Source organism: Lutra lutra, chromosome 15 (genome assembly GCF_902655055.1).
Source record: "Lutra lutra chromosome 15, mLutLut1.2, whole genome shotgun sequence".
NCBI lineage: Eukaryota > Metazoa > Chordata > Mammalia > Carnivora > Mustelidae > Lutra > Lutra lutra.
Window position 1 is genome coordinate 45306141 of NC_062292.1, and position 19712 is coordinate 45325852.

At 53.0% G+C, this 19712-nt stretch overlaps 1 protein-coding gene across 1 annotated transcript in view; it reads left to right on the plus strand.

Moving 5' to 3' along the window:
• The window catches only part of RASSF5 (Ras association domain family member 5), a 65656-nt gene that overhangs the window by 10409 nt on the left and 35535 nt on the right, over nucleotides 1–19712 (plus strand). The window contains exon 2 of the mRNA XM_047705022.1: nucleotides 15498–15619. Coding sequence (XP_047560978.1) covers nucleotides 15498–15619 — 122 coding nt within the window. The remainder of the gene's footprint in view (nucleotides 1–15497; nucleotides 15620–19712) is intronic.

Here is a 19712-nt window from a genome sequence, read left to right on the forward strand (position 1 = left end):
GTCACTTCGGCTGTCTGTTGAAACTTTGGAGACATTGATTTTCAGGCTCACAGGCACCACTGAGCAGTGAAGCTTGGGGCGGGCTCTTTCCTGCAGCCTGTTTGGTGGGGGCATTTTTATCTTATCAAGCTAAAAGCCCCAGGAATAGAAAGTTTTCCATTGGGGGAGGTGGTGGGAAGGGACCTCAGCTGGGAAGGAGAAAGGCGCTGTGCAGGCTGAGCCGGTACCCGGGCCCCACGTCCCAGGTGCCTGGGACTCCCTTTGGGAAGAGGAGCTGGGCTGGGCTGATTGGAGCAAATCCCCAGTCACGGGAGCCCCCAGACTCTCCACTCATCAGTCCATCCCCGCTGGCCCAGAGAGAAGCTGCGGATCCCCCGCAGCGGGATGACCGAGGGCTGGGATGATGAGGCGGCTCCTGCCTGCTTCCGAACAGTCCTGGCGAGGCTCCAGCGGCTCTTCCGCAGGCTCCCCAGGAGCCGTTCGGGATCAGAGAGGCTCCAAGCCCTGCAGCGGTTCTGCCATGAGGCCCGGCTGGCTCGCGGTAGGTCCAAGTGCCCTAGCTGGGGGCCTTCGGGGGGTTCTTGGGGTCCGAGGCTTTGGCCAAGTGGCCTTCCCCATGGGGAAGGGAGTGCAGGAGCCAAATGGTGGCCTGGGATTTGCTGCTGAGCTCAGCAGCCCTCCAGGGGCCAAAGCTCAGGTGGGGACACCCTGCCAGCTTTAGGTGGAAGGGCAGGTCTGAAAGCACATGCGCAGAGGCCCAGGCTGCCTGTGGGTCTGAACAGCTTTTCGCTGGCTGAGAACGAGGGCTGAGCAGTCATCTAATCTGGGCCCCTGAGCTGGGGAAAGACAGACACTTGGATGACACTGTTTTCCACTCTGCTGTGCTGGAGCTCTGAGGGGTGTGAAACCTTGTCACAGTGTGGAGTTAGCCTCCCAAGGACCCAGGCGCAGTGACATTTCCTAGGCAGGGGGTTTCTCACCTGGATGGTCAGGGGTGGGGCCTGCGGGACCCCAACATCCAGGCTCTGCAGGGCTGGGGACTGCTGGCCAGGACACAGGGGACAGGAGCCCAGCCTCAGGCAGTGACTGGGCCACAGTTTCTTGCCCTGAACCCTCACTAGCGGGAGAACTGTCCTTGCCTGGGAAAGGATAGTGGCATAGTGTAGGGCCAGTGAAAGATACGGAGAGACAGTAGCATTCACATTTTCGTGAAACCTTAGGTCCTCCTACTCACTTTTTTTCAAAGAAAGGAAGCTGAGGCCAACCAAAGCTGGTGGCAGCACCAGGACGGGGATAGTCCCGGGCACCTGCCTTCCAGCGCATGGTTCTTTCTGCTCTGTCATGCTATCTCAGCGTTTTCTCTTTCTGTAGCACCCTTCTGACAAAGAGCTGAAGCACTTATGTTTGTTTACTTTCAATATCATGTACTCCCTCCAGACCCCTGCGCAGGGGGAGTGGGAAGGGAGTTTGGTTATTTCACAGGTGCAGCAGCTCAGAGAACTAAGGCCCCTTGCTAGGGACCAGAGCAGCACAGCCAGGCCTGGAACCCCTTGCCCTGGGTTCTAGTCCCCTAACTGATCGTTTGCCACTTCTCGCTGATGGTTGGATCTTTGGAGCACAAAAGCTTCCTTGAGGTTTCCTGTCCCACTTGTCTCCACGCTGCTCTTGTACCCATTCAGGCATGCGCGGATGTCCAGCGGGTCACAGCACTGACTTTTAGAAATGGAACGAAACCAAACAGTCCTCTCTGGGCTGAGATTTCAGAAGCAGAGTTTAAAAGACAACATGGTCTTGACTCTGGAAAATATGATTTTTCTGATCTAGGTTTTACCTCTTAAGAAGTGGGAATTGTAATTCAACTAGACCTAATCCCCACTTGGAGACAAATACTCTTAGCCAGCCTGCATAATTTATCCTCCTCAATGGCCTAATACACACTGCGGCCCTCACTGAGAAGACAGCTGGATGTTGAGTTTCTCAATTTAAATGCTCACTCCTGCCTTTGCGTTCCTCCTCCCCCGCTGCAAGAATTATTCAACAGATCATTCCCTTGCTCCTTTGCTATTCAGCCCAAGGAGTTATAGATTTAAGAAAATCAATCAGACCTGGAGTGGCAGCATTAAGGTCAAGGCAAATGCTGCATTGCCTCTAAGACTCGTGGGCTCATTTAGCTTGTGTTAGCATTTGGACTTAATGGATCAGAAGAGGGGGGGACAGCGCGCTCAGAGATGACGGCAGCGGTAGACAGTGGACTGCAGATTTCTAGAAGAGCTCATCTTACTTGCGGGAATCTATCAGCAACCTATAGTAGGGCATGCAGGAACACCGGCTTCGAGCCGAGCTGAGCTGAGTCTGGATCTTGGATTCTTTTTTTTTTTTTTTTTTTTAAAGATTTTATTTATTTATTTGACAGAGAGAGATCACAAGTAGACGGAGAGGCAGGCAGAGAGAGAGAGAGAGGGAAGCAGGCCTCCCGCTGAGCAGAGAGCCCGATGCGGGACTCGATCCCAGGACCCTGAGATCATGACCTGAGCCGAAGGCAGCGGCTTAACCCACTGAGCCACCCAGGCGCCCCATGGATCTTGGATTCTTGGCAGCAGGGCCTTCCTCGTACAGAAGAACCTCTCTGAGCCTCAGTTACTCCCAGTGTAAACTGGGCAAAGAATCTCGACCTCAGGCTGCTGTCATTTAAGTTAAATGTGACATCGGATGTAAACCAGTTGACGTGGTGCTTGTCACATAGCAGGTCCCTTCTTCACAGCTGCTTTTATTTACTGACCTCTAGTAATGGCTTCTGGTAGGTCACCTGTGCGAGCCCCCTCTCTGCCCCCGCCCCGACCCCCGCTGCACCGGGTTGCCTGCTCTTCCATCACACCTGCCCAAGGGTGGGCTAGCCGCCGGCATCTTCATGAAAGAGACAGGGTTTGAAGGTTGCCGGGGCACAAGTGGGGGAGGGGCACGAAACTCACACACCTTCTCCGGAAAAATTCCCATTGTTGAGTTTGCCACACCACTTAATGAACTAGGAAGGCTAGATGAGCCCACAGGGCATCATTCGAGCTGAGCAAGCATGTCACCAAGGAGCAAGTCTTGTATCATCTGAAGAGGCTGCTGGGGGTCAGCGGGAAACAGTCTGGGTCTGTCCAGAAACCTCGGGTGGTCTTGGCTCTACAGGGACGCAGCTGTAAAGAAGCCTTTGTGAGTCTCCTGCAGACGTCATTTATTTACTTTTCTTCTCGAGGCAGAAAGTCTCCTTTCACCCAGTTGGTCGGTGATCGGCACTTTGAGGGCAAGTGACATCAGCGCAGGTGTGGAAAAACTAGCTGGAGGCAGCAGCCTGGCTGTCCCCCAGAGGAGGGCCTCTGGGTGCACCCGGGCTCTGGGGCCTCCTGGCCCTGATGGGCATACCTGTGTGCATACACCTGTGTGCGCCCTCAGATCCGCACGACGGTCTCAACTTCCCCTGCCGCCCTGCAGGCTGTGGACACCTGGGCAGAGTTTCTTGCAAACTCGTTTAGTTGTTCTTCTCCTTGGGGTCTGTGGGACACTGCCAAAAATATACCATAGGCACGCGAGGGGCTTTCCCCCTGCTCAGAGATGGTGTCTGCTTTAAAAACACTAAGACGGGGCCCCTGGGTGGCTCTGTCGGTTAAGTGCCCAACACCTGGTTTCAGCTCAGGTCACGATCTCAGGGTCGTGAGATTGAGCCCCATGTTGGACTCTGCACACTGAGCAGAGTCGGCCTGAGAGCCTCTCGCTCTTCCGCTGCCCCTTCCCCTGCTCGTGCGTGCACACTGTCTCTCTAAAATAAATAAACCTTTGAAAATAATAACAACAATAAAACAGAAGCAAAGCAAAAAACAAACCAAAAAACCATCCTTAATCTCTTCGTTCTAAATCTGTCCCTCATTACTAGGGATCGTGTCCTTTCTTTATCAGCTACCCAGACTCCTGGTGTCTTCTCAGGGGCCCAGGGACGAGTGGAGAGGAACCTGAGCCCCTGGGGGTGGGGGACCCCACCTGCTTTGTCTCTCTTACACCCAGAGCATAGTGACACATGCCTGGGGTGGGGGGGCAGAGGCCCCTCCTGAGCAGGCCTGAAGCCGAGAGGGCATCTGGCAGCCCACACTGGCTTTGGATACTGTGGGCTTGTTACTATTTGTACAACTCCCTTAAACCCAGCAGCCTACAGTGTTTTAAAGTATTTTTTTTTCTTTTCTTAAGGTGTTCTGGCAATAGAATTTATTTCTTTCCATGGTGGTAATCAAAATAGGACATATCTATACTGGAAAAAAATGTGTGTGTGTGTGTGTGTGTGGTGTGTGTGTGTGTGTATGTATACATATATATATATATAGTGTCATATATATACATGATTTTTTTCTTTTGTCCACTTGTTCCTATTGTGGAAAGTCTTTGGGTATAACATGCTATCCTTTAGAACAGTGGCTTACCTCGAAGGCCCTCAAAAAATACATGTGGGATGAATGTATACCTGCACACACGGGAAACTGACTAATAACTAGGTTTTTTTTTTTTTTTTTTTTTTTTTAAAGATTTTATTTATTTATTTGACAGAGAGATCACAAGCAGGCAGAGAGGCAGGTAGAGAGAGAGGAGGAAGCAGGCTCCCTGCTGAGCAGAAAGCCCAATGTGGGGCTCGATCCCAGGACCCTGAGATCATGACCTGAGCCGAAAGCAGTGGCTTAACCCACTGAGCCACCCAGGCGCCCCTAATAACTAGGTTTTTGTGGAAAGACAGGGGCAGAACTGTATGAAAAGGTAATGTTCTCTCTGTGCCTCTCTGAGCACACATGTCCTGATGGGGGCTGGGGGCACAAACTCTCATTGCCCCTCTTGAAAAATGGTGCCATATCTTTGCACGTCTGTCTGTCTGGCCATGTCCTAAATACAACTTGAACTTCTTTGGATGTGGAGTCAGCTGGTCCTGCCGACAAGCCCGCAGACCCTTGCACACAAAGGATGAGATCTGTTTGGCTTTGCCACCCTGGGGCCCCACCTGAAATCATGAACTTTAACATTTCCCCCCAAATGTATCGCCTCTTTCTATTCTTGTCCAAGGGTGTGACAGCGGGGGCTTCCAGAGATGCTCTGGGATACCACACTGGGGGCCTGCAGACTCGCCCGCTTCTCTTTCCTTCACCCACATCCCCTCCCCACCGCCCCGTCACCCCGAAACCGCCGTGGAAGCCGTGGAAGCCACCGTACTGCAGCACAGCTCCTGCAGCAGGGGCGCCGCTCTCCCAGCCGCTGGAAGCATGATTGGGGAACAGAGTGCATGTGGAGATATGCCAAAAAATGTCCGTCGACCAAAAGATTAATTAGAATAAATGAAAAATACTGTCGCTCTTGTAAAAAAGACCGAATCGATTTAAAAGTAGAACGAACTACAGGTGACTGTGGGAATTACAGCTACAAGAGGGTGTCAAAGTTACAAATATTGGAAGTGTAAATACTATACGAAAAACCAGGGGGTGGGGTCCCAAGAGCTGGAGGGAGCGTGCTGGAGTCGTCCCAGCAGGGGGCCAGTTAGTACCAGCTGTGGTTGAAGCGTGCGTTGCTACAAATGGCTCAGCCCTATAAAGCGTGTTTATATTTTTAAACATATATACGTGTATGCACAGGACAGGGAGCATGCAAATGTGGTTCAGGATTAGCACACCCAAAGACTGACATGGCACGAAACAGACCATATAGAAAGGTGTCCTGTGGCCCCCTCCTGCCCACGCCCCAGGGAGGGCACCGTCTGCGGCCTCCCTCACTTCCTGCATTGTCTGTCTGAACTTGTGAACTGTCCTGCCCTCTCTTGCCACACCTGCCCCTCCTCAAATACTGCCCCCCCCCCCACAGCTCACATCCCCAGCCCTGGCTGGCCACAGCGCCTTCCTTTTGTGGCTGCTTTTGGCCTCGGGATGTGTGGTTGTCTTGGAGGTAGATGATTAATGGGCCTGCCTGAGAGGTACAATCCCGCCCCCCCCAACACCCGCCCACACGGGGCAGGATTGGGCCTCCGCAGGCCAGCCTGGGCACCCAGGGTCTACACCCAGAGTCAGCCAGGCTGGCAGGGGACGAGTCAGGGGAGAAGCCAGGCTCAGGCATTAACAACTGACACATGATGCCTAGCAACCAAGGTCCCAGAAAGAATCTTATAATCTGCTTTGATCCCTGAGCAACAGGGCAGAACCCTTTGCCCTTCCCTTCAGCACAGACGTGTTACTCAAAAGCGCAGTCCAACCCCACCCAGGCCTGCCACATGCTGGACCTCTCCGGTCGCGTTGGAAGAGGATGAAGACCAGGATCTTCGGGTGACCTCGCGTCCTCAGGTTAACTGAGGCGTTCCAGAATCACCCCACCCCTGGGGCACTCTCTCTGCTCAGCACACCTGACCTGGGGGAGCCTGCTTCCCGTAAAGTCCGCCCACCCCAGCCCTCTGTTTTACGTGGGAACTGAAAGTCTGATCCCGGCTAGGGCGTGTTCAGACGCATCTCCTCTTGGCGCTTCCTGCAGAGACCGAGGCCTCCCTGTGCCCAGCGCGGCCCACCTTCCCTGTCTGTGGGAGGGACCTGCCTACAGTCTCTGCCCTGGGATGTGGGCCTGGCTTCCAGGTTGCTCCCCTGCCACTACCGCGGCCCTTCCTGTTGGCTTCCTGGCTTGCTTTCTGGTCCATTCCGTGGGCTGTGTGTGCTGGATGGGGCTGTGCAGTGGGGGTGGGGAGCAGTGGTGTGTCTCCAGACCGTCCAGGCTAGGGCAAGGGGGTGCTGAGTACCCTCAGGGGGGTCTGGCCTCTGAAACAAGAAATTACAGTATGTGGTCTCAGCAGGGCTGGGGTTTGCGGGCCTTCCTGGAAGCACAGAAATGCAGATGTCCCGACCCGACTGGCTGACCCACGAGCGGGGAGTTGCCCTTCCCTTGCCCCACTCTCACTCTGAGTTTAGCCAGGAGTATGACAAATGTATTGATGGTGTTGGTGTTGGCAGTTGCTGCAGACCTCCAAGCCTGACAAACCATAGCCTCTATCTTCCCACCCTCCAACACAACTCCCCCGCTCACATCCCTGGCTTCCTCCTCTGGACGCATCAATGGCAGCAGGTCGGAGGAGCTCCCTGGACGGTTGCATGGCTCTTCTCCCTGTAACACTCTGGGAGAGGGCCCCAAAGGAGAGAGGCCAGCACCACACCCTGGGGCAGGGCCACCCAGATGCAGGAATCCCAACGTGTGGAAGGTGATGACTACCCTTTATTGAGTACCTACTATGTGCCAGGCAGTGTTGGATGCTCTACCTATATTCTCTTTAATTTTGGCAATAAATCTGCTGGCCAGGAAGATAGGACTGCTTCCATTTTGCAGATGAAGACTTCGAGGCTAAATAAATTCTCTATTTTACTGAGGTTAGGTAAATTGCCCAGGCATCTCATACTCCATTAGAAGCAGAGTTTGGGTTCAAACCCAGATGTGTGGGACTCTGGAGGCTGGATTCTGTGCATTCCCCAGCTCCCGATGAGGGGCTCCGTCCCCTGCACCTCTTCTCAGAGACCTCCTCATGCCCAGCACTCAGCGCGCCTCAAGGCAGCCATGATCTAAGGATTTCTGATTCGCCGCTGCTGAGTGGGGGCACTTGGTGCCTCTGTGAGGCAGGTGGTGCTGGGAGCCATGTTTAGAGTCAGGCCAGAGCAAGCAGACAGGATGGGTGGGGTCCAGAGCTCCCAGGCTGAGGGTCTTGATTGGGCTGGGATTGGAAATGTGAATGGACACTTCCCAGGATGCAGTGGGGACCTCAGGGAGGGATGCTGTGGCCATGACCTGCTGGGGCAGAGGGAAAAAGCGCTCGCTGCTCAAATGCCATTGGCTCACACTATTTTCTGGGCTTGGTCCAGCCACCCTACCCCCCAGCCTCGATGACGCCCTCCCCCCCCCACCCCGGCCTCAAGTTTAGTGCAGGGTAGGGGGGATAGGACCAAGTGAAGAGGACGGCTCTGCGGAACAGCTTCGCAGAAAACAGGGCTAGTGAGAAGAAGTCAGTAATGGTGGATTTTCTCGTCAGCTCTGCTGCTGACTCGCTGGGAGGCTCTCACCCCTCCAAGTCTTGGTATGCTCATCTCCCTAAACTTGGAGTAGACCAAAGGATCTGGAAACCTATGTCCACACAAAACCCCACAGGTAGACTACATTTATAGCAGCCTTGCTCATAGCTTCCTGGAAGCAACCAAGATGTCTTTCGGTAGGTGAAAATGGACAGAGAAGCTCTGGTCCCTCCACACTTCTGTTCAGCACTCCATGAGCTCTCAAGCCACGAAAAGCCACGGAGGAACTTTAAATGCGGTTCCGAAGTAAAAGAAGCCGATCCCAAAAGGCCAACTAGATGACATTCTGGGGAAGGCAAAGCTACAGAGGCAGGAGAAAGATCAGTGGTTTCCAGGGGTGAGGGGATGGGAGGGATGAACAGGGGGAGCACAGAGGATTTTTAGGGCAATCAGGCTACTCTGCACGACAATATAATTGTGGGTACATATTGTTACACACTTGTCCAAACTCATCAGATGTACGCCACCACCATCACTGAACCTGAAGGTAAACTGGGGCTCTGGAGAGTGACATGCTAACATAGGTTTATGAGTTGTAACAAATGTGCCCCTGGCGGGGTGGCGGGGGGCGGGGGCGGCGATAATGGGATTTGGCTAGGAGGCAGTCGGAAGTATATGGAAGGGCTCTCTATACTTGTGGTCAGTTTTGCTTCAAACCTAAAACTGCTCTAAAAAATAAAATCTATTTTTAAAAATAGGGAAAGCATCATGTCCTACACGCATAGTATTGACTTTGTGAAATCATGTATACCAAGTGTCTGGCATGCATACAGGGAGTGTAGAAAGGCTCTTGCTGTTACTGCAGTGTAGGTATGTGAGTTTTCTTCGTTCCTTTTTTTGTAGCATTTTTTTCCCATTAGCAAAGGATGTATGTTCATTGTGAAAACTTAGCAACTATGCAGAGAGGTAAAACACTTGAAATCCCATCCTCTGAGCAAACATGTCCCCTTCCTTCCAGGTAGCTCTCCGAACAATGTGTCTAGCCACATGTGTCTTTTTATATAATTAGAACCATAGAACATGACCTTTTTTTTTTTCAAGTGATATGTTTGTGGACATTTTCCCAAGTTGACCAGTATCAATCTGCCTCATCTTATATAATGGCTAAGTAGTATGTATTTAAAAAAAAATAGCCTAGGGGCGCCTGGGTGGCTCAGTGGGTTAAGCCGCTGCCTTCGGCTCAGGTCATGATCTCAGGGTCCTGGGATCGAGTCCCGCGTCGGGCTCTTTGCTCAGCGGGGAGCCTGCTTCCCTCTCTCTCTCTCTCTCTGCCTGCCTCTCCATCTGCTTGTGATCTCTCTCTGTCAAATAAATAAATAAAATCTTAAAAAAAAAAAATAGCCTAACTGTAGCTGGCCACCTATAGGTGGGTATGGGTATTTCTAGCAATTTTGTTGTCATAAACAACCATGAGACGAACAGTTTAGCGAAGAGATATTTAGATACAAATAGATACACACTCAGGATGAATTATTGTAGGAAATTAGTATCTTAGACGTAAGGACCTTCTCATTTATCCACATCCCCTAAATACTGGACAGTATCTACTTGGTTAACAATTTTCTTTTCTGAAACCTGAGTAAGATCTTAGAAGTTCAGATATTGGAGGGGTGAGGGGAGGAGGGAAGGGAAGGGAGCCATCTGGGGGCAGACAGAGGTACCTCTCTGAAGTAGGGAAGAGTCACCCCTCACCAGGCTAGCTCTGTGTCCACCTGGCACCTCACTCATGCAGGGAGCTGAGCCGTAGGGCCTCCTTTCTTGGAGAATAGGGGTTCAGCGGAGGTCTGAGGGTGCCTCGGGACCTTTTGCATCATGACTTAGTGGAGGTCTGGAGGAAGGTCAGTGGGTCTGGACAAGATAAGCACAGACAGGCTTCTGGAATGACGATGCCACCTTGGGTTTTGGCCAGTTAATAAGAAGAGTTAATACGTATTCAACTCTTTATATCAGATCTTGTGTGACTTTTACCTGAGTATCTCATTCCATTCTTACGGCAACCCTGCGAGGCCATACTATTATCCCTCCACTTCACAGAGAGGAAACTGAGGCACAGGGGACAGTAGCCTGAGATCAGGTCAGCACTCAGACTCTGGCCTCTCTGCTTTGGCAAAAGGCAGAGCACCCCTCCTCACTCTGGTCACTTATCCGGTTCATACCAAACCCCTTCTGAATGTTTAATAGTGTCAGGTCCTCTCAAATACTGAGCAGGGCCCAGAGCAAGACTCGAAACTTGGAGGGCAGTGTTGCTGAGGGTCCATTAACCCATGGGTCCTTTACAAGAGGGCCTGAGGTCTGAGGGGAAATCTTGGGGTGACATAGAGAGGGCACTCCTGGCTGGGGTAGCGAGCAGGCTGGAGGCTGCAGGGTGATGGTGTGTGTGGGGGGGCGTGCAGTGGGGGAAGCAGGCTGGTGGCTGGACAGACAGGTGCAGGAGTGCTGGAGGCGATCTGGGTGGTCTCTGAGTGGCCACAGCTGGTCCAGCCCAGAAAGTTGTGTGGAGGGACTCCCAATGCAAGAATGGGGGTCCCTTGAAGTGTCCTGAGAAGGTCTGAGAAGGGACCCCTGATATTGGGGATTGTCCCCACTGACTTGCTCTGGAGGACCAGGACAACCCTGACTTCTGCTTCTTTTTTTTTTTTTTTTTTTTTAAAGATTTTATTTATTTATTTGACAGACAGAGATCACAAGGAGGCAGAGAGGCAGGCAGAGAGAGAGGAGGAAGCAGGCTCCCCGCCGAGCGGAGAGCCCGATGCGGGGCTCGATCCCAGGACCCTGAGATCATGACCTGAGCCGAAGGCAGCGGCCCAACCCACTGAGCCACCCAGGCGCCCCCTGACTTCTGCTTCTTATGTTACGTTAACTTAGGTTAATACTGCATTTTCTAGTGCCCCTTTGTTTTTGTTTTGCTTTGGCCTGTACAGTCTTAGAGCCAAATAACTCTACAACTAAAGCCACCTGTGTGTTTGTTGCTTTGAAATGACTAGCTGGAGGAAGGTTGGTGAGACCGACCGCAGATCACCTGCCAGGAGCTGAGCTGAGGCATCTGCCTGGCAGGGCAGGGCTGGGGCACGGGGGTGGAGCCGAGCCCCCCCGCCAACCGTGCAGTGCTCTGCATCAAGACCCCACCCCGAACCCTCATGGTAGCCCCGGGAGCTGGCTCGTTCCCCTTTCAGAGTTGAGATTAATGCTCAGAGAAGTTCAATAACTTACCCAAGGTCATGGAGTTGCTAGAGTGACTGAAGGCCAGGTCTACCTCTAAGTGCATCCTTTTGCCATCACACCACAGTACGGGCCAGATCCCTGAAGGCAGAAAGGGGGAGATAGGAAGGAGGTTCGTTCTGAAGTTGACCTTCACCAAGAAGGCCTGGGGTGCCCAGAGAACGGGCACAGGCATCTAGGTTCAGAGGTTGTCATGCTTCCCCCTTGGGCCCCTGCGGTGTCTTTGGCCGGACAGGGCAAGAAGCTGGTCTTCACCGAACCCGGAGTGACTGTGAGGGTGGCCTGAGGGACCCAGAGGTCCCCGCAGGCCCAGAGGTCATCCTGGTGCAAGCCTCGCCCTCCTCCCATGCCTTGGCCTCAGAGGGAGTTAAGCAGAGAGCTCCACCTTGTCGCGGGGTCTAGCGTGCAGCTCTGGGGTGGAAGGGCCCGATGTTTCCTTATCAGACTCGCAGCCTCCCAAACCCAAACAAATGTCTGTTTTAAGCCACTAGTTCATGGTCCTTTGTTACAGGACAACTGGGGAACTAATGACATCTGGGTACTGAGGGCGGGCCCTAGCGGCTCCTGTCCATCCTGGCTCAGGGGTCCCTCCTCGGAGAAGGAGCCCTCTTGTGATTTGTCTCCGTCATTTCTCCTTAGGGTTGGCCCCTCTGTTTCCATAGGCTCCTCTTCCAGGAGCTGGAGGCACATTCATTTTCTCCGAAGCAGCCCCTGGGAAGGGGGCCAGGGGTTGGAGCTGCAAGGGAAGGGCAGAGCCCAGAAGGAATGGGTAATAATTCTATTTTATAGATGACAACACAAGAGTCAGATGCCGGTTCTCCCTAAGATACTCCGGTTAGAACCTAGGAATGTTGCTCCCTGATCTCTGCTGCCTCTGGACGGGGAGATCCTTGTCCTATCTGTTCTGCGATGTCGGAGCTCCCTGCCCCCTCTTGGCCCTGTGACGTGGGAATATGCGTCTCCGGCAATCTGGTCCTCTCTTCCAGCTCCCCAGACCCTGCTTCACCCAGAAAACTTCCCAGACTGCTGTGGCTGGGAGGGGCTGCTGTGCCCTAAGCAGGCAGGCTTCCTGGAACTGTTGGGCAGTCAGGCCCTTCCCTGTGCTGTCTTACTTGTTAGTTATCTTCAGGCATGTGTGTCCTGTCTGCCCAGGCAGCCTGGCTTCCCCAGGGGTCCTGTCTCATTCCCCATCACCCTCAAGTGTGGGGAGGTCTGTGTGTAAGACATTGGAGTTGTTGCCAAAGATGGCAGCGCTGGCTGTTCAGGGACGACTGAGCCGTTCCCAGGTGCCTCCGTGGCTCTGTGCCCCCTAGGGGTCCTCTCCCTTTCCGTGTCCAGACTGAACACCAGCTGAAGCCTGGGGAAGGCAATGGATACCAAGGAGTTGGCTTGGCAGCCCTCATGGTGAGCTGTCTTGGGGGAAAGATGGCCTGCGGGGGTCACCCATCTAGTCCCAGGGGAACGCAGCCCTGCCTCTGGAACCTCCCGGGTCTCTCCACCAGGAGCACGTCAGGCCTGCAGGCTTGTGGGCCGGTGGGGCTTGCTTCTCTGTTTGGAGCAGGGCATGGGGCTCTGACTTCATCTCTGCTGTCCAAAAAGCCCTGGGCTTAGCATTTCCAGGGGCCTGGAAGTATCAAGACGTGTTCCAGTGGTTTTGCTACAGTCTGTGATTACACGGTCTGATGGAACAACGTCGTTGGTGCTCAAATGTGCTTTTTATAAAATCCCCGATACTCTTCCTGGAGTCTACCATTCCCTGACTCTGTCCAGCGCGGCGTCGGGACTGTAAAAAGGAAAAAAAAAAAATCTTCCTGAGGTTTTGGTGGTGTTTTCGGGGGCATGTGTGTGTTTGTGTGTGTCAGAGAGACCAGAGAGACAGACAGATGGATAGACAGAATGTGAGAGAACTGGACGCACAGAGGGACATACAGAGCCTGTGTTAGCAATACCAGGAGTTCAAAGAAGAGACGAGAAGACCTTCGTTAGGAGAGCTTCTAGTCCTTCCTTCTCTTCCTTGTTTCCCCTTCTTGGCATCCCCGTGGCATTCTTCACCGCTCAGTGCGCTGCCAGAGGTGGTACAGGTGCGTCCCAGGAGCGGAGTCCCAGAACAATGCTCCTCTGTGTGGGCTCTGGCCTCGGGGCTGCCTTAGCAAAGCCCCAGCATTTCTGGGCACTTCAGGCAAGGGAGGCCTGGCCGGCACACCCCCTGTGTTGTTCACCCCACTAGGCGTGAGGCTGTCCTTGTGCGGGGCAGAGATCTCCTACAGGGGCAGGGGGCCAGAAATGCATGTGGGCACTTGGAGGCATGGGGTGCCCACCTCAGACAACGGCTTCGCCATTCCGTCCCCAGGTGAGCGGAAGGCTTCTATGGAGGAGAGTCAGGAAGGCCTAGACAGGGGTGGGGTCTGAAGGAGGAGATGTTGGTGGCCTTTGGCAGGAGGCCGGTAAGTCAGAGAGCTTCTAATTGCTATCCTGGAAAGGTGGCCGGGGGCTTCAGACCATTGAGTGAGATGGTTACGGGGTTCTGGAATCTGCGTGTCTGCATTTGTGTGCTCTCCGGCAGACATTCATGGCAAGACCTATGGGAGGAATGTGGCCCAGGTGCTCACCTTTGGCAGCGGGGTTGGGGGGTAAGGAAGAGGGCAGCTGGGGAGAGTGGGGGCCTCCCTTCAAAACTCCCCAGAAGAGTGGGAGAAGAGGAGACCCACCCCTGGCCCAAGATGGAGGGTGCTACAGCGGCTTTCAAAGGAAAAGTCCAAATGGGCTGGTTTCTGGAACTTGTTATAAGGAAGGAAAAGAGTGTCAGGAGCCTGAATTCTTTTTTTTTTAAGATGTTATTTATTTTTTTGAGAGAGAGAGAGAGAGAGAGAGAGCATAAGCAGGGGGAGGGGCAGGCAGAGGGAGAAGCAGGCTTTCCCTCTGAGCAGAGAGCCCAATGCGGGACTCGATCCTAGCACCCTGGGATCACGACCTGAGCTGAAGGCAGACACAACCAACTGAACCGCCCAGGCATCCCAAAACCTGAGCTCTTATCAGCCAAAAGTGGTTCCCAGGTTATCCAAATGAGGGCGGGCTATCATACCCCCTGCCACAAACCCTGCCCACACCCGTCCATCCCCACACACCTGGCTGCAAAGTCAGGAAGCCAGTCCCAAGAGCGACTTCACACCCAAGCTGGAGGGTCTTCTGGCTGAGCTGTGGCACCTCTAGGACACGTGAGCCCTGCAGGCTCAGCAGCTCTCTGTGGGGGCCCCACTGAAATCGGAGCAAGTCCGAAGGTTTCACCTGCTGGTGGGTGTGCGTGGGTGTCTTTAGCGGCCACCCGTTGCTTCACAGCCGCCCTCCGCAGTAAGGGCCGCCTGGCCGAGCCTCGCTGGCCCCAGCAGAGGCTCCACCGCTGAGCTGGGTGTCACTGGGCAAACTCACTCACCCCTCTGAGCCCCGGTCTCCCCACCTCCAGAGAAGTTCCCAAGGCTCTTTTCAACCCTGGAAATTAAGTCCTGCCTCCATGGAAATGAACATTGTCTATGAGATGCAGTCTCTCCCATGGGGCACCTGATGTGGAATGTTCACCGTAGACCCTTTCAGCTGGGTTAGAGAAGCCACCTCCACGTTTCGAGCTGCGTCAGGGTTGGAGACAGGCAACAGCCCTTCCTGTGGATGAAAATGCCTCTGTCCCTGGAGGCACTTTTAATTTGTTAAGACCTGTTCTCCCCTGGAACCAGATACTTCCTTGGGCACCAGGCAGGGAAGCTATTACCTGTATTTTACGGATTGGCAGAATGAGGCCCAGAAAAGTGAAATCTTTCTCTGGGGATCCATGACCCCCCGGTGATTAATATAAATTGGTAGAAAGAGCACCAGCCTGAAGTCAGACAATCTGACCTTGAGAAAGTCCCTAAGGTCCCTAGACCCCAGTTTCCCATCTGTGAAGTGGCAATAATCATGACTGCAAGGTCACACAAAATAATGGAGGTGGAAACAGTTTGCCAACGTGTAAAATACGCATTAACTCTCAGCATCCCTGCTGGCCGCGGGCTCTTCTCCCAGCTGCCACTTCTCTCCTGCACGTTCTTCCTTCTTCGAGCTAAATGCAGTCTCCCAGGGTGTTTCTCTGGGTGGAAGTGGACAGGATCCTACCTGACTCCTAACCTCCCAGTGGTTCTTTCCTTCCAGATTGTAAATTCACCTGCCACCCGGAGTGCCGTCACCTGATCCAGCTGGACTGCAGTCGGCAGGAAGGCCCATCCCGGGACAGACCCTCTCCAGAAAGCACCCTCACTCCGATCTTCAGCCAGGTAGGGAGCAGAGCTCCAGGACCGGGCGGGGAATGGCTTCTGCTGGTAGCCTAGGCTCCGCGTTCTTTGCCCAGGAGCTCTGGTCAGCATGCATTCCATGCAAGCTGGATGCTGGGGTCCCCTTCTGGCCAGACACACCCCTTTTCAAGGGAACAGCAAGATGGAACAGGAACAGTGACCCCGAGAAGTGTGTAGATATTCAGAAATCCTCATTAGGTCTCTCCAAGCACAGGGCCTGCCTTGACCTAGGATTTTAAGCCAGACGGGCAGGTGTAGTGAGGATAGAAAGGAGAGAAGGCTCCTGAAGGTCCCTTGAAGGCTCGTGGCCCTGGGGCAGTAGGGACTTTGGGGCTGAGGCTCTTCAAGCATATCATGCCGTGGGCCAATCAGTCAGCCAATCTAGATTCAACCTCAGAAGGGCCAGGGAGATATTCTTTCCTTGTGTGTGTCAAAGAACCAGGGAATAGATACATCCAAACTTTGACGTCTAGGATTTGGAATGGAGTCGGGAGAACATTTTTTGATTCTTGCACTGAACAAGGATTTATTGAGTGTCCGCTGTGTGCCGAGCACTGGGGAGAGTGGGGATTGTAAATGATACATCATTGCAGTTGTTATCCACAGAGAGCTTACATTCTGGCAGGGGAGGCAGAATACAACCAAGTAGTGTATACTATGATGCATGTTGCAATGGAAAGTATGAATCAAGTGTTCTGAGTACACGAGGCATTTGGTTCTGTTGGGAGAAATCAGGGAAGACTTCCCAGAGGAGGCGACATTTGATCTGATCCCTAATGTATGAGTCCATGGTTGCTAGTCAAGGATGTAAGGAGGGTCCCCAGATATCATTCATTCATTCATTTAGCAAATATGTTTTGAAGGTTGACTGTATGCAAGGCCCAGAGATGCCAAGGACTTAGTGATGAAGGGAGCAGACATGGCCCCTGGCCTCTCTGGGCTGGCAGCAGCATCGGGGAACGAGATAATCAAATAAGCACCATGTTTATGAGGAAAATGCTCAGAGTGTTGTGAGAGACAATATAGGTGCTGGATGACTGGTTATTTCCTGAAGAGAATACCAGTGGCCCTGGGAAATCCCAAGTCGACCCCAAATCCCGAGACTAGCTGACCATAGTAATCACCACCCCCCACCTCTTTTCTCCCACTAAGAAAGCATTGCTAGAAAGCAAATATGATGTATGTTTTTATAAGAGTGAGATTGAATTGATTCTAAGATAAATATTTTAAAAACTCTTTGCCTCTTCCACACACTTTGGAATTGTAACTGTTTATGGTGTAGCCTGAATGTAGCCAGGCCTCTTGGGAAGGCCTTGCCCCATGAGTGGTGAGGAAGAAAAGGAGACGAATCGGACCTCCCGAACCCTGGTGAATGCTGCAGAATTTTGCTGAAGGTTTGCCTTACGAGATGGAGGAGGGTGGTTACACAGCACACCGTGCAGCAACGTTTCCTAAAAATGTCAGTTTCTGGAGACATTTTTTGTTGTCACAACTGGGGTGATGCTACTGGAATCTGATGGGGGAGGCTAGGGAAGCTGCTGACCGCCCTCCACGACACAGGACAGGCCCCCACAACAAAGCATCACCTGACCCTGAATGTCCATAAGTGTGGAGGTTGAGAAAGCCTTTCCTGGAGCAGGTTAGCCTGGCAGGTGAGGGGGGGCAGAAGGCCCCAGGACAGGCCCTGGTGTTTGCTCTATACCTCGTCTCCCACTTGGGATGCCAGCAGCACACGAGGCCTTCCATGTCTGAGTCTTTGGAAGCGAAGTGGCCCCTTTTCCTCTGTTGGGAAGAGAACGCCACCTCAGAACCCTCTGGAAGCTGAATCGAGGCTGTGTCTAGAGTAGATCCCCCACTGAACTATAGAAGGAGCCATACAGAACCACGTGGGGGGATCCAAGTGTCCCCCGTGGGTGCCGAGCGGCCCCCAGCCACCAACGGCCTGGAGTGGGGTTTGCTCCCGGCTGGGTCAGGCTGTTCTGTTTGCCTTGGCCAGGCCTTCAGCACAGCGAGGGCAGGACCGAGCCTTCTATCAATAAAACCCGGGCCGTGCTCCAGGCTCACTCCCCTTCTCTAAAAAGCTTGTTTGTGCTGATTTCCGCCTTGAGTTGATTTTCAGTTAAATACCAGGATGGAGCTTTCTTTCACCTTGACACGGTCGCCTGGGCTGAGCTAGCTTCATGCGTCAGTGCCGTCTTCCCGGGGGGGCATTTGCTGTGGCCCTGTCTGAACTCAGCTAGTTTGGGGGCCATATGGCTGCTGGGGGGGGGGGTCTCAGCTTCGTGTCCTTTCTCCTCTCCACTCTTTTTTTTTTTTTTAAAGATTTTATTTATTTATTTGACAGACAGAGATCACAAGTAGACAGAGAGGCAGGCAGAGAGAGAGAGGGAAGCAGGCTCCCTGCTGAGCAGAGAGCCCGATGTGGGACTCGATCCCAGGACCCTGAGATCATGACCTGAGCCGAAGGCAGCGGCTTAACCCACTGAGCCACCCAGGCACCCTCCTCTCCACTCTTTAAGGAAAAGAAAAATCACTGATTTTCCTCCAACCAGAGGAGACTGCTGTTGGTTAACCTTTTTATATTTTCCTCCCGTACGTTCATACATTTTTCAGAACATGGTTGAGATCACCCTGTAGATACGTTTTTGGCAACCCCCTTTGGAAAGCAGTAATCCCAAGGTTCCAGCTGTCTTCTCTCTGCTGTGCTGCTGGAGGGAGGCACGGAGGGAGGCACGGAGGGAGGGAGGGGGGCAGGATTGTGTGTGGCGGGGAGGCAGAGATGGACTCAGAGCCCCGGCTACAAGCTGACAGGGCCATGTGGGAGACACCCAGGGCCAGCAGAGGAAGGGCAGCTGCCTGCCTATGCCTTCTCCATCACAAAACTGTTGCTTTTAGAGTCTTTCCTTGGAGGTCTCCAAGGTCTGACACATGCGATTTTTCCTTAAGCACCTAGCAAATCTCCTTCACGTGCACCCCAGATCCCTTCTTCATTTGAAGCCTGATTCCTTTTTTTTAAAGCCTGATTCCTAGAGAACATCGTTGGTATTGGCCAAACAGCACAACAAATTACCAGTATGGCTGTAGCGTCCCAAAGACCTTATGCTTCATGTGTTCTTAAAGTTGCTCCTCTGGTGAAAAAACAACAACAAAAAAAAAACCAACAAAAAAAACACAACCAAAAACCCAACCCTCAGGGACTCCCCAGTACCCTCACAATGGCGTGTGAGTTTGCCAGTTTGGTCCATGCCTTTCATTGCCTTCAGGGAAGCAACCCCCGGAGTGGAAGTTGCTGGCCCCAACTGTTGATTCTCATAACCCACGGCAGGCCAGGGTGTTCCTGGCAACCTCTCTCTTGTCTCAGTACATCGGATGAACAGAGGATGAGCAGAAAACATAACCACTCTTCCTTCCACTCAAGTCACAGCCAGGGATTGAGCGGGTTGACACCTGCCGGGCGTGGGTTCCCTCCCCTGCCCCTTTAGGAGCGGGAGCGGCCTCTGGAAGCCAGCTTCCCGGCTCCTGGCTGCACAGCCCGGCCCCTCCCTTGGGAGCTCCCAAACCTTGCTCGGGTACTTTCCACACTTGGGAGCTGGCCATAGCCACGTTCCACCTGTGCTACTATTTACCCAACATTTCTCTTCAAATAGATTCATTTCATTAAACTTAAATAAAGCATGTGTTAAAGGAAATTTAGAAAGCCCTCAAATCACTGGTTTGATGTACGGAGGATTTTTTCCCCCTGACATGTGTTCAATTAATACTTACTCTCTGAAATGAAAAGAACAGTGTGTTTCTAGGGACGACCTCAGATTCCCTCCACGTACGTCTAGCCGGGCATGACTCTAAAATCCTTCCGGATGCCATCAGTGGGACACGCCGCAAACAGAGGTCATTGGCTTAGGTCATTGGCTCTTCGATGACCAGGGCCCTGGGTCCAGCCGCTGCCTAAGGGGCACTGTAAGCAGTGGAGACAGCCCGGGTAGCTGGGGAGAAATTTCCAGCTGTCCAAGCCAATTCTAAGGCACGCATCCGAAGGAGAGCTCAGTCCATACGTACTGTGGGGAATAGTGCAAAG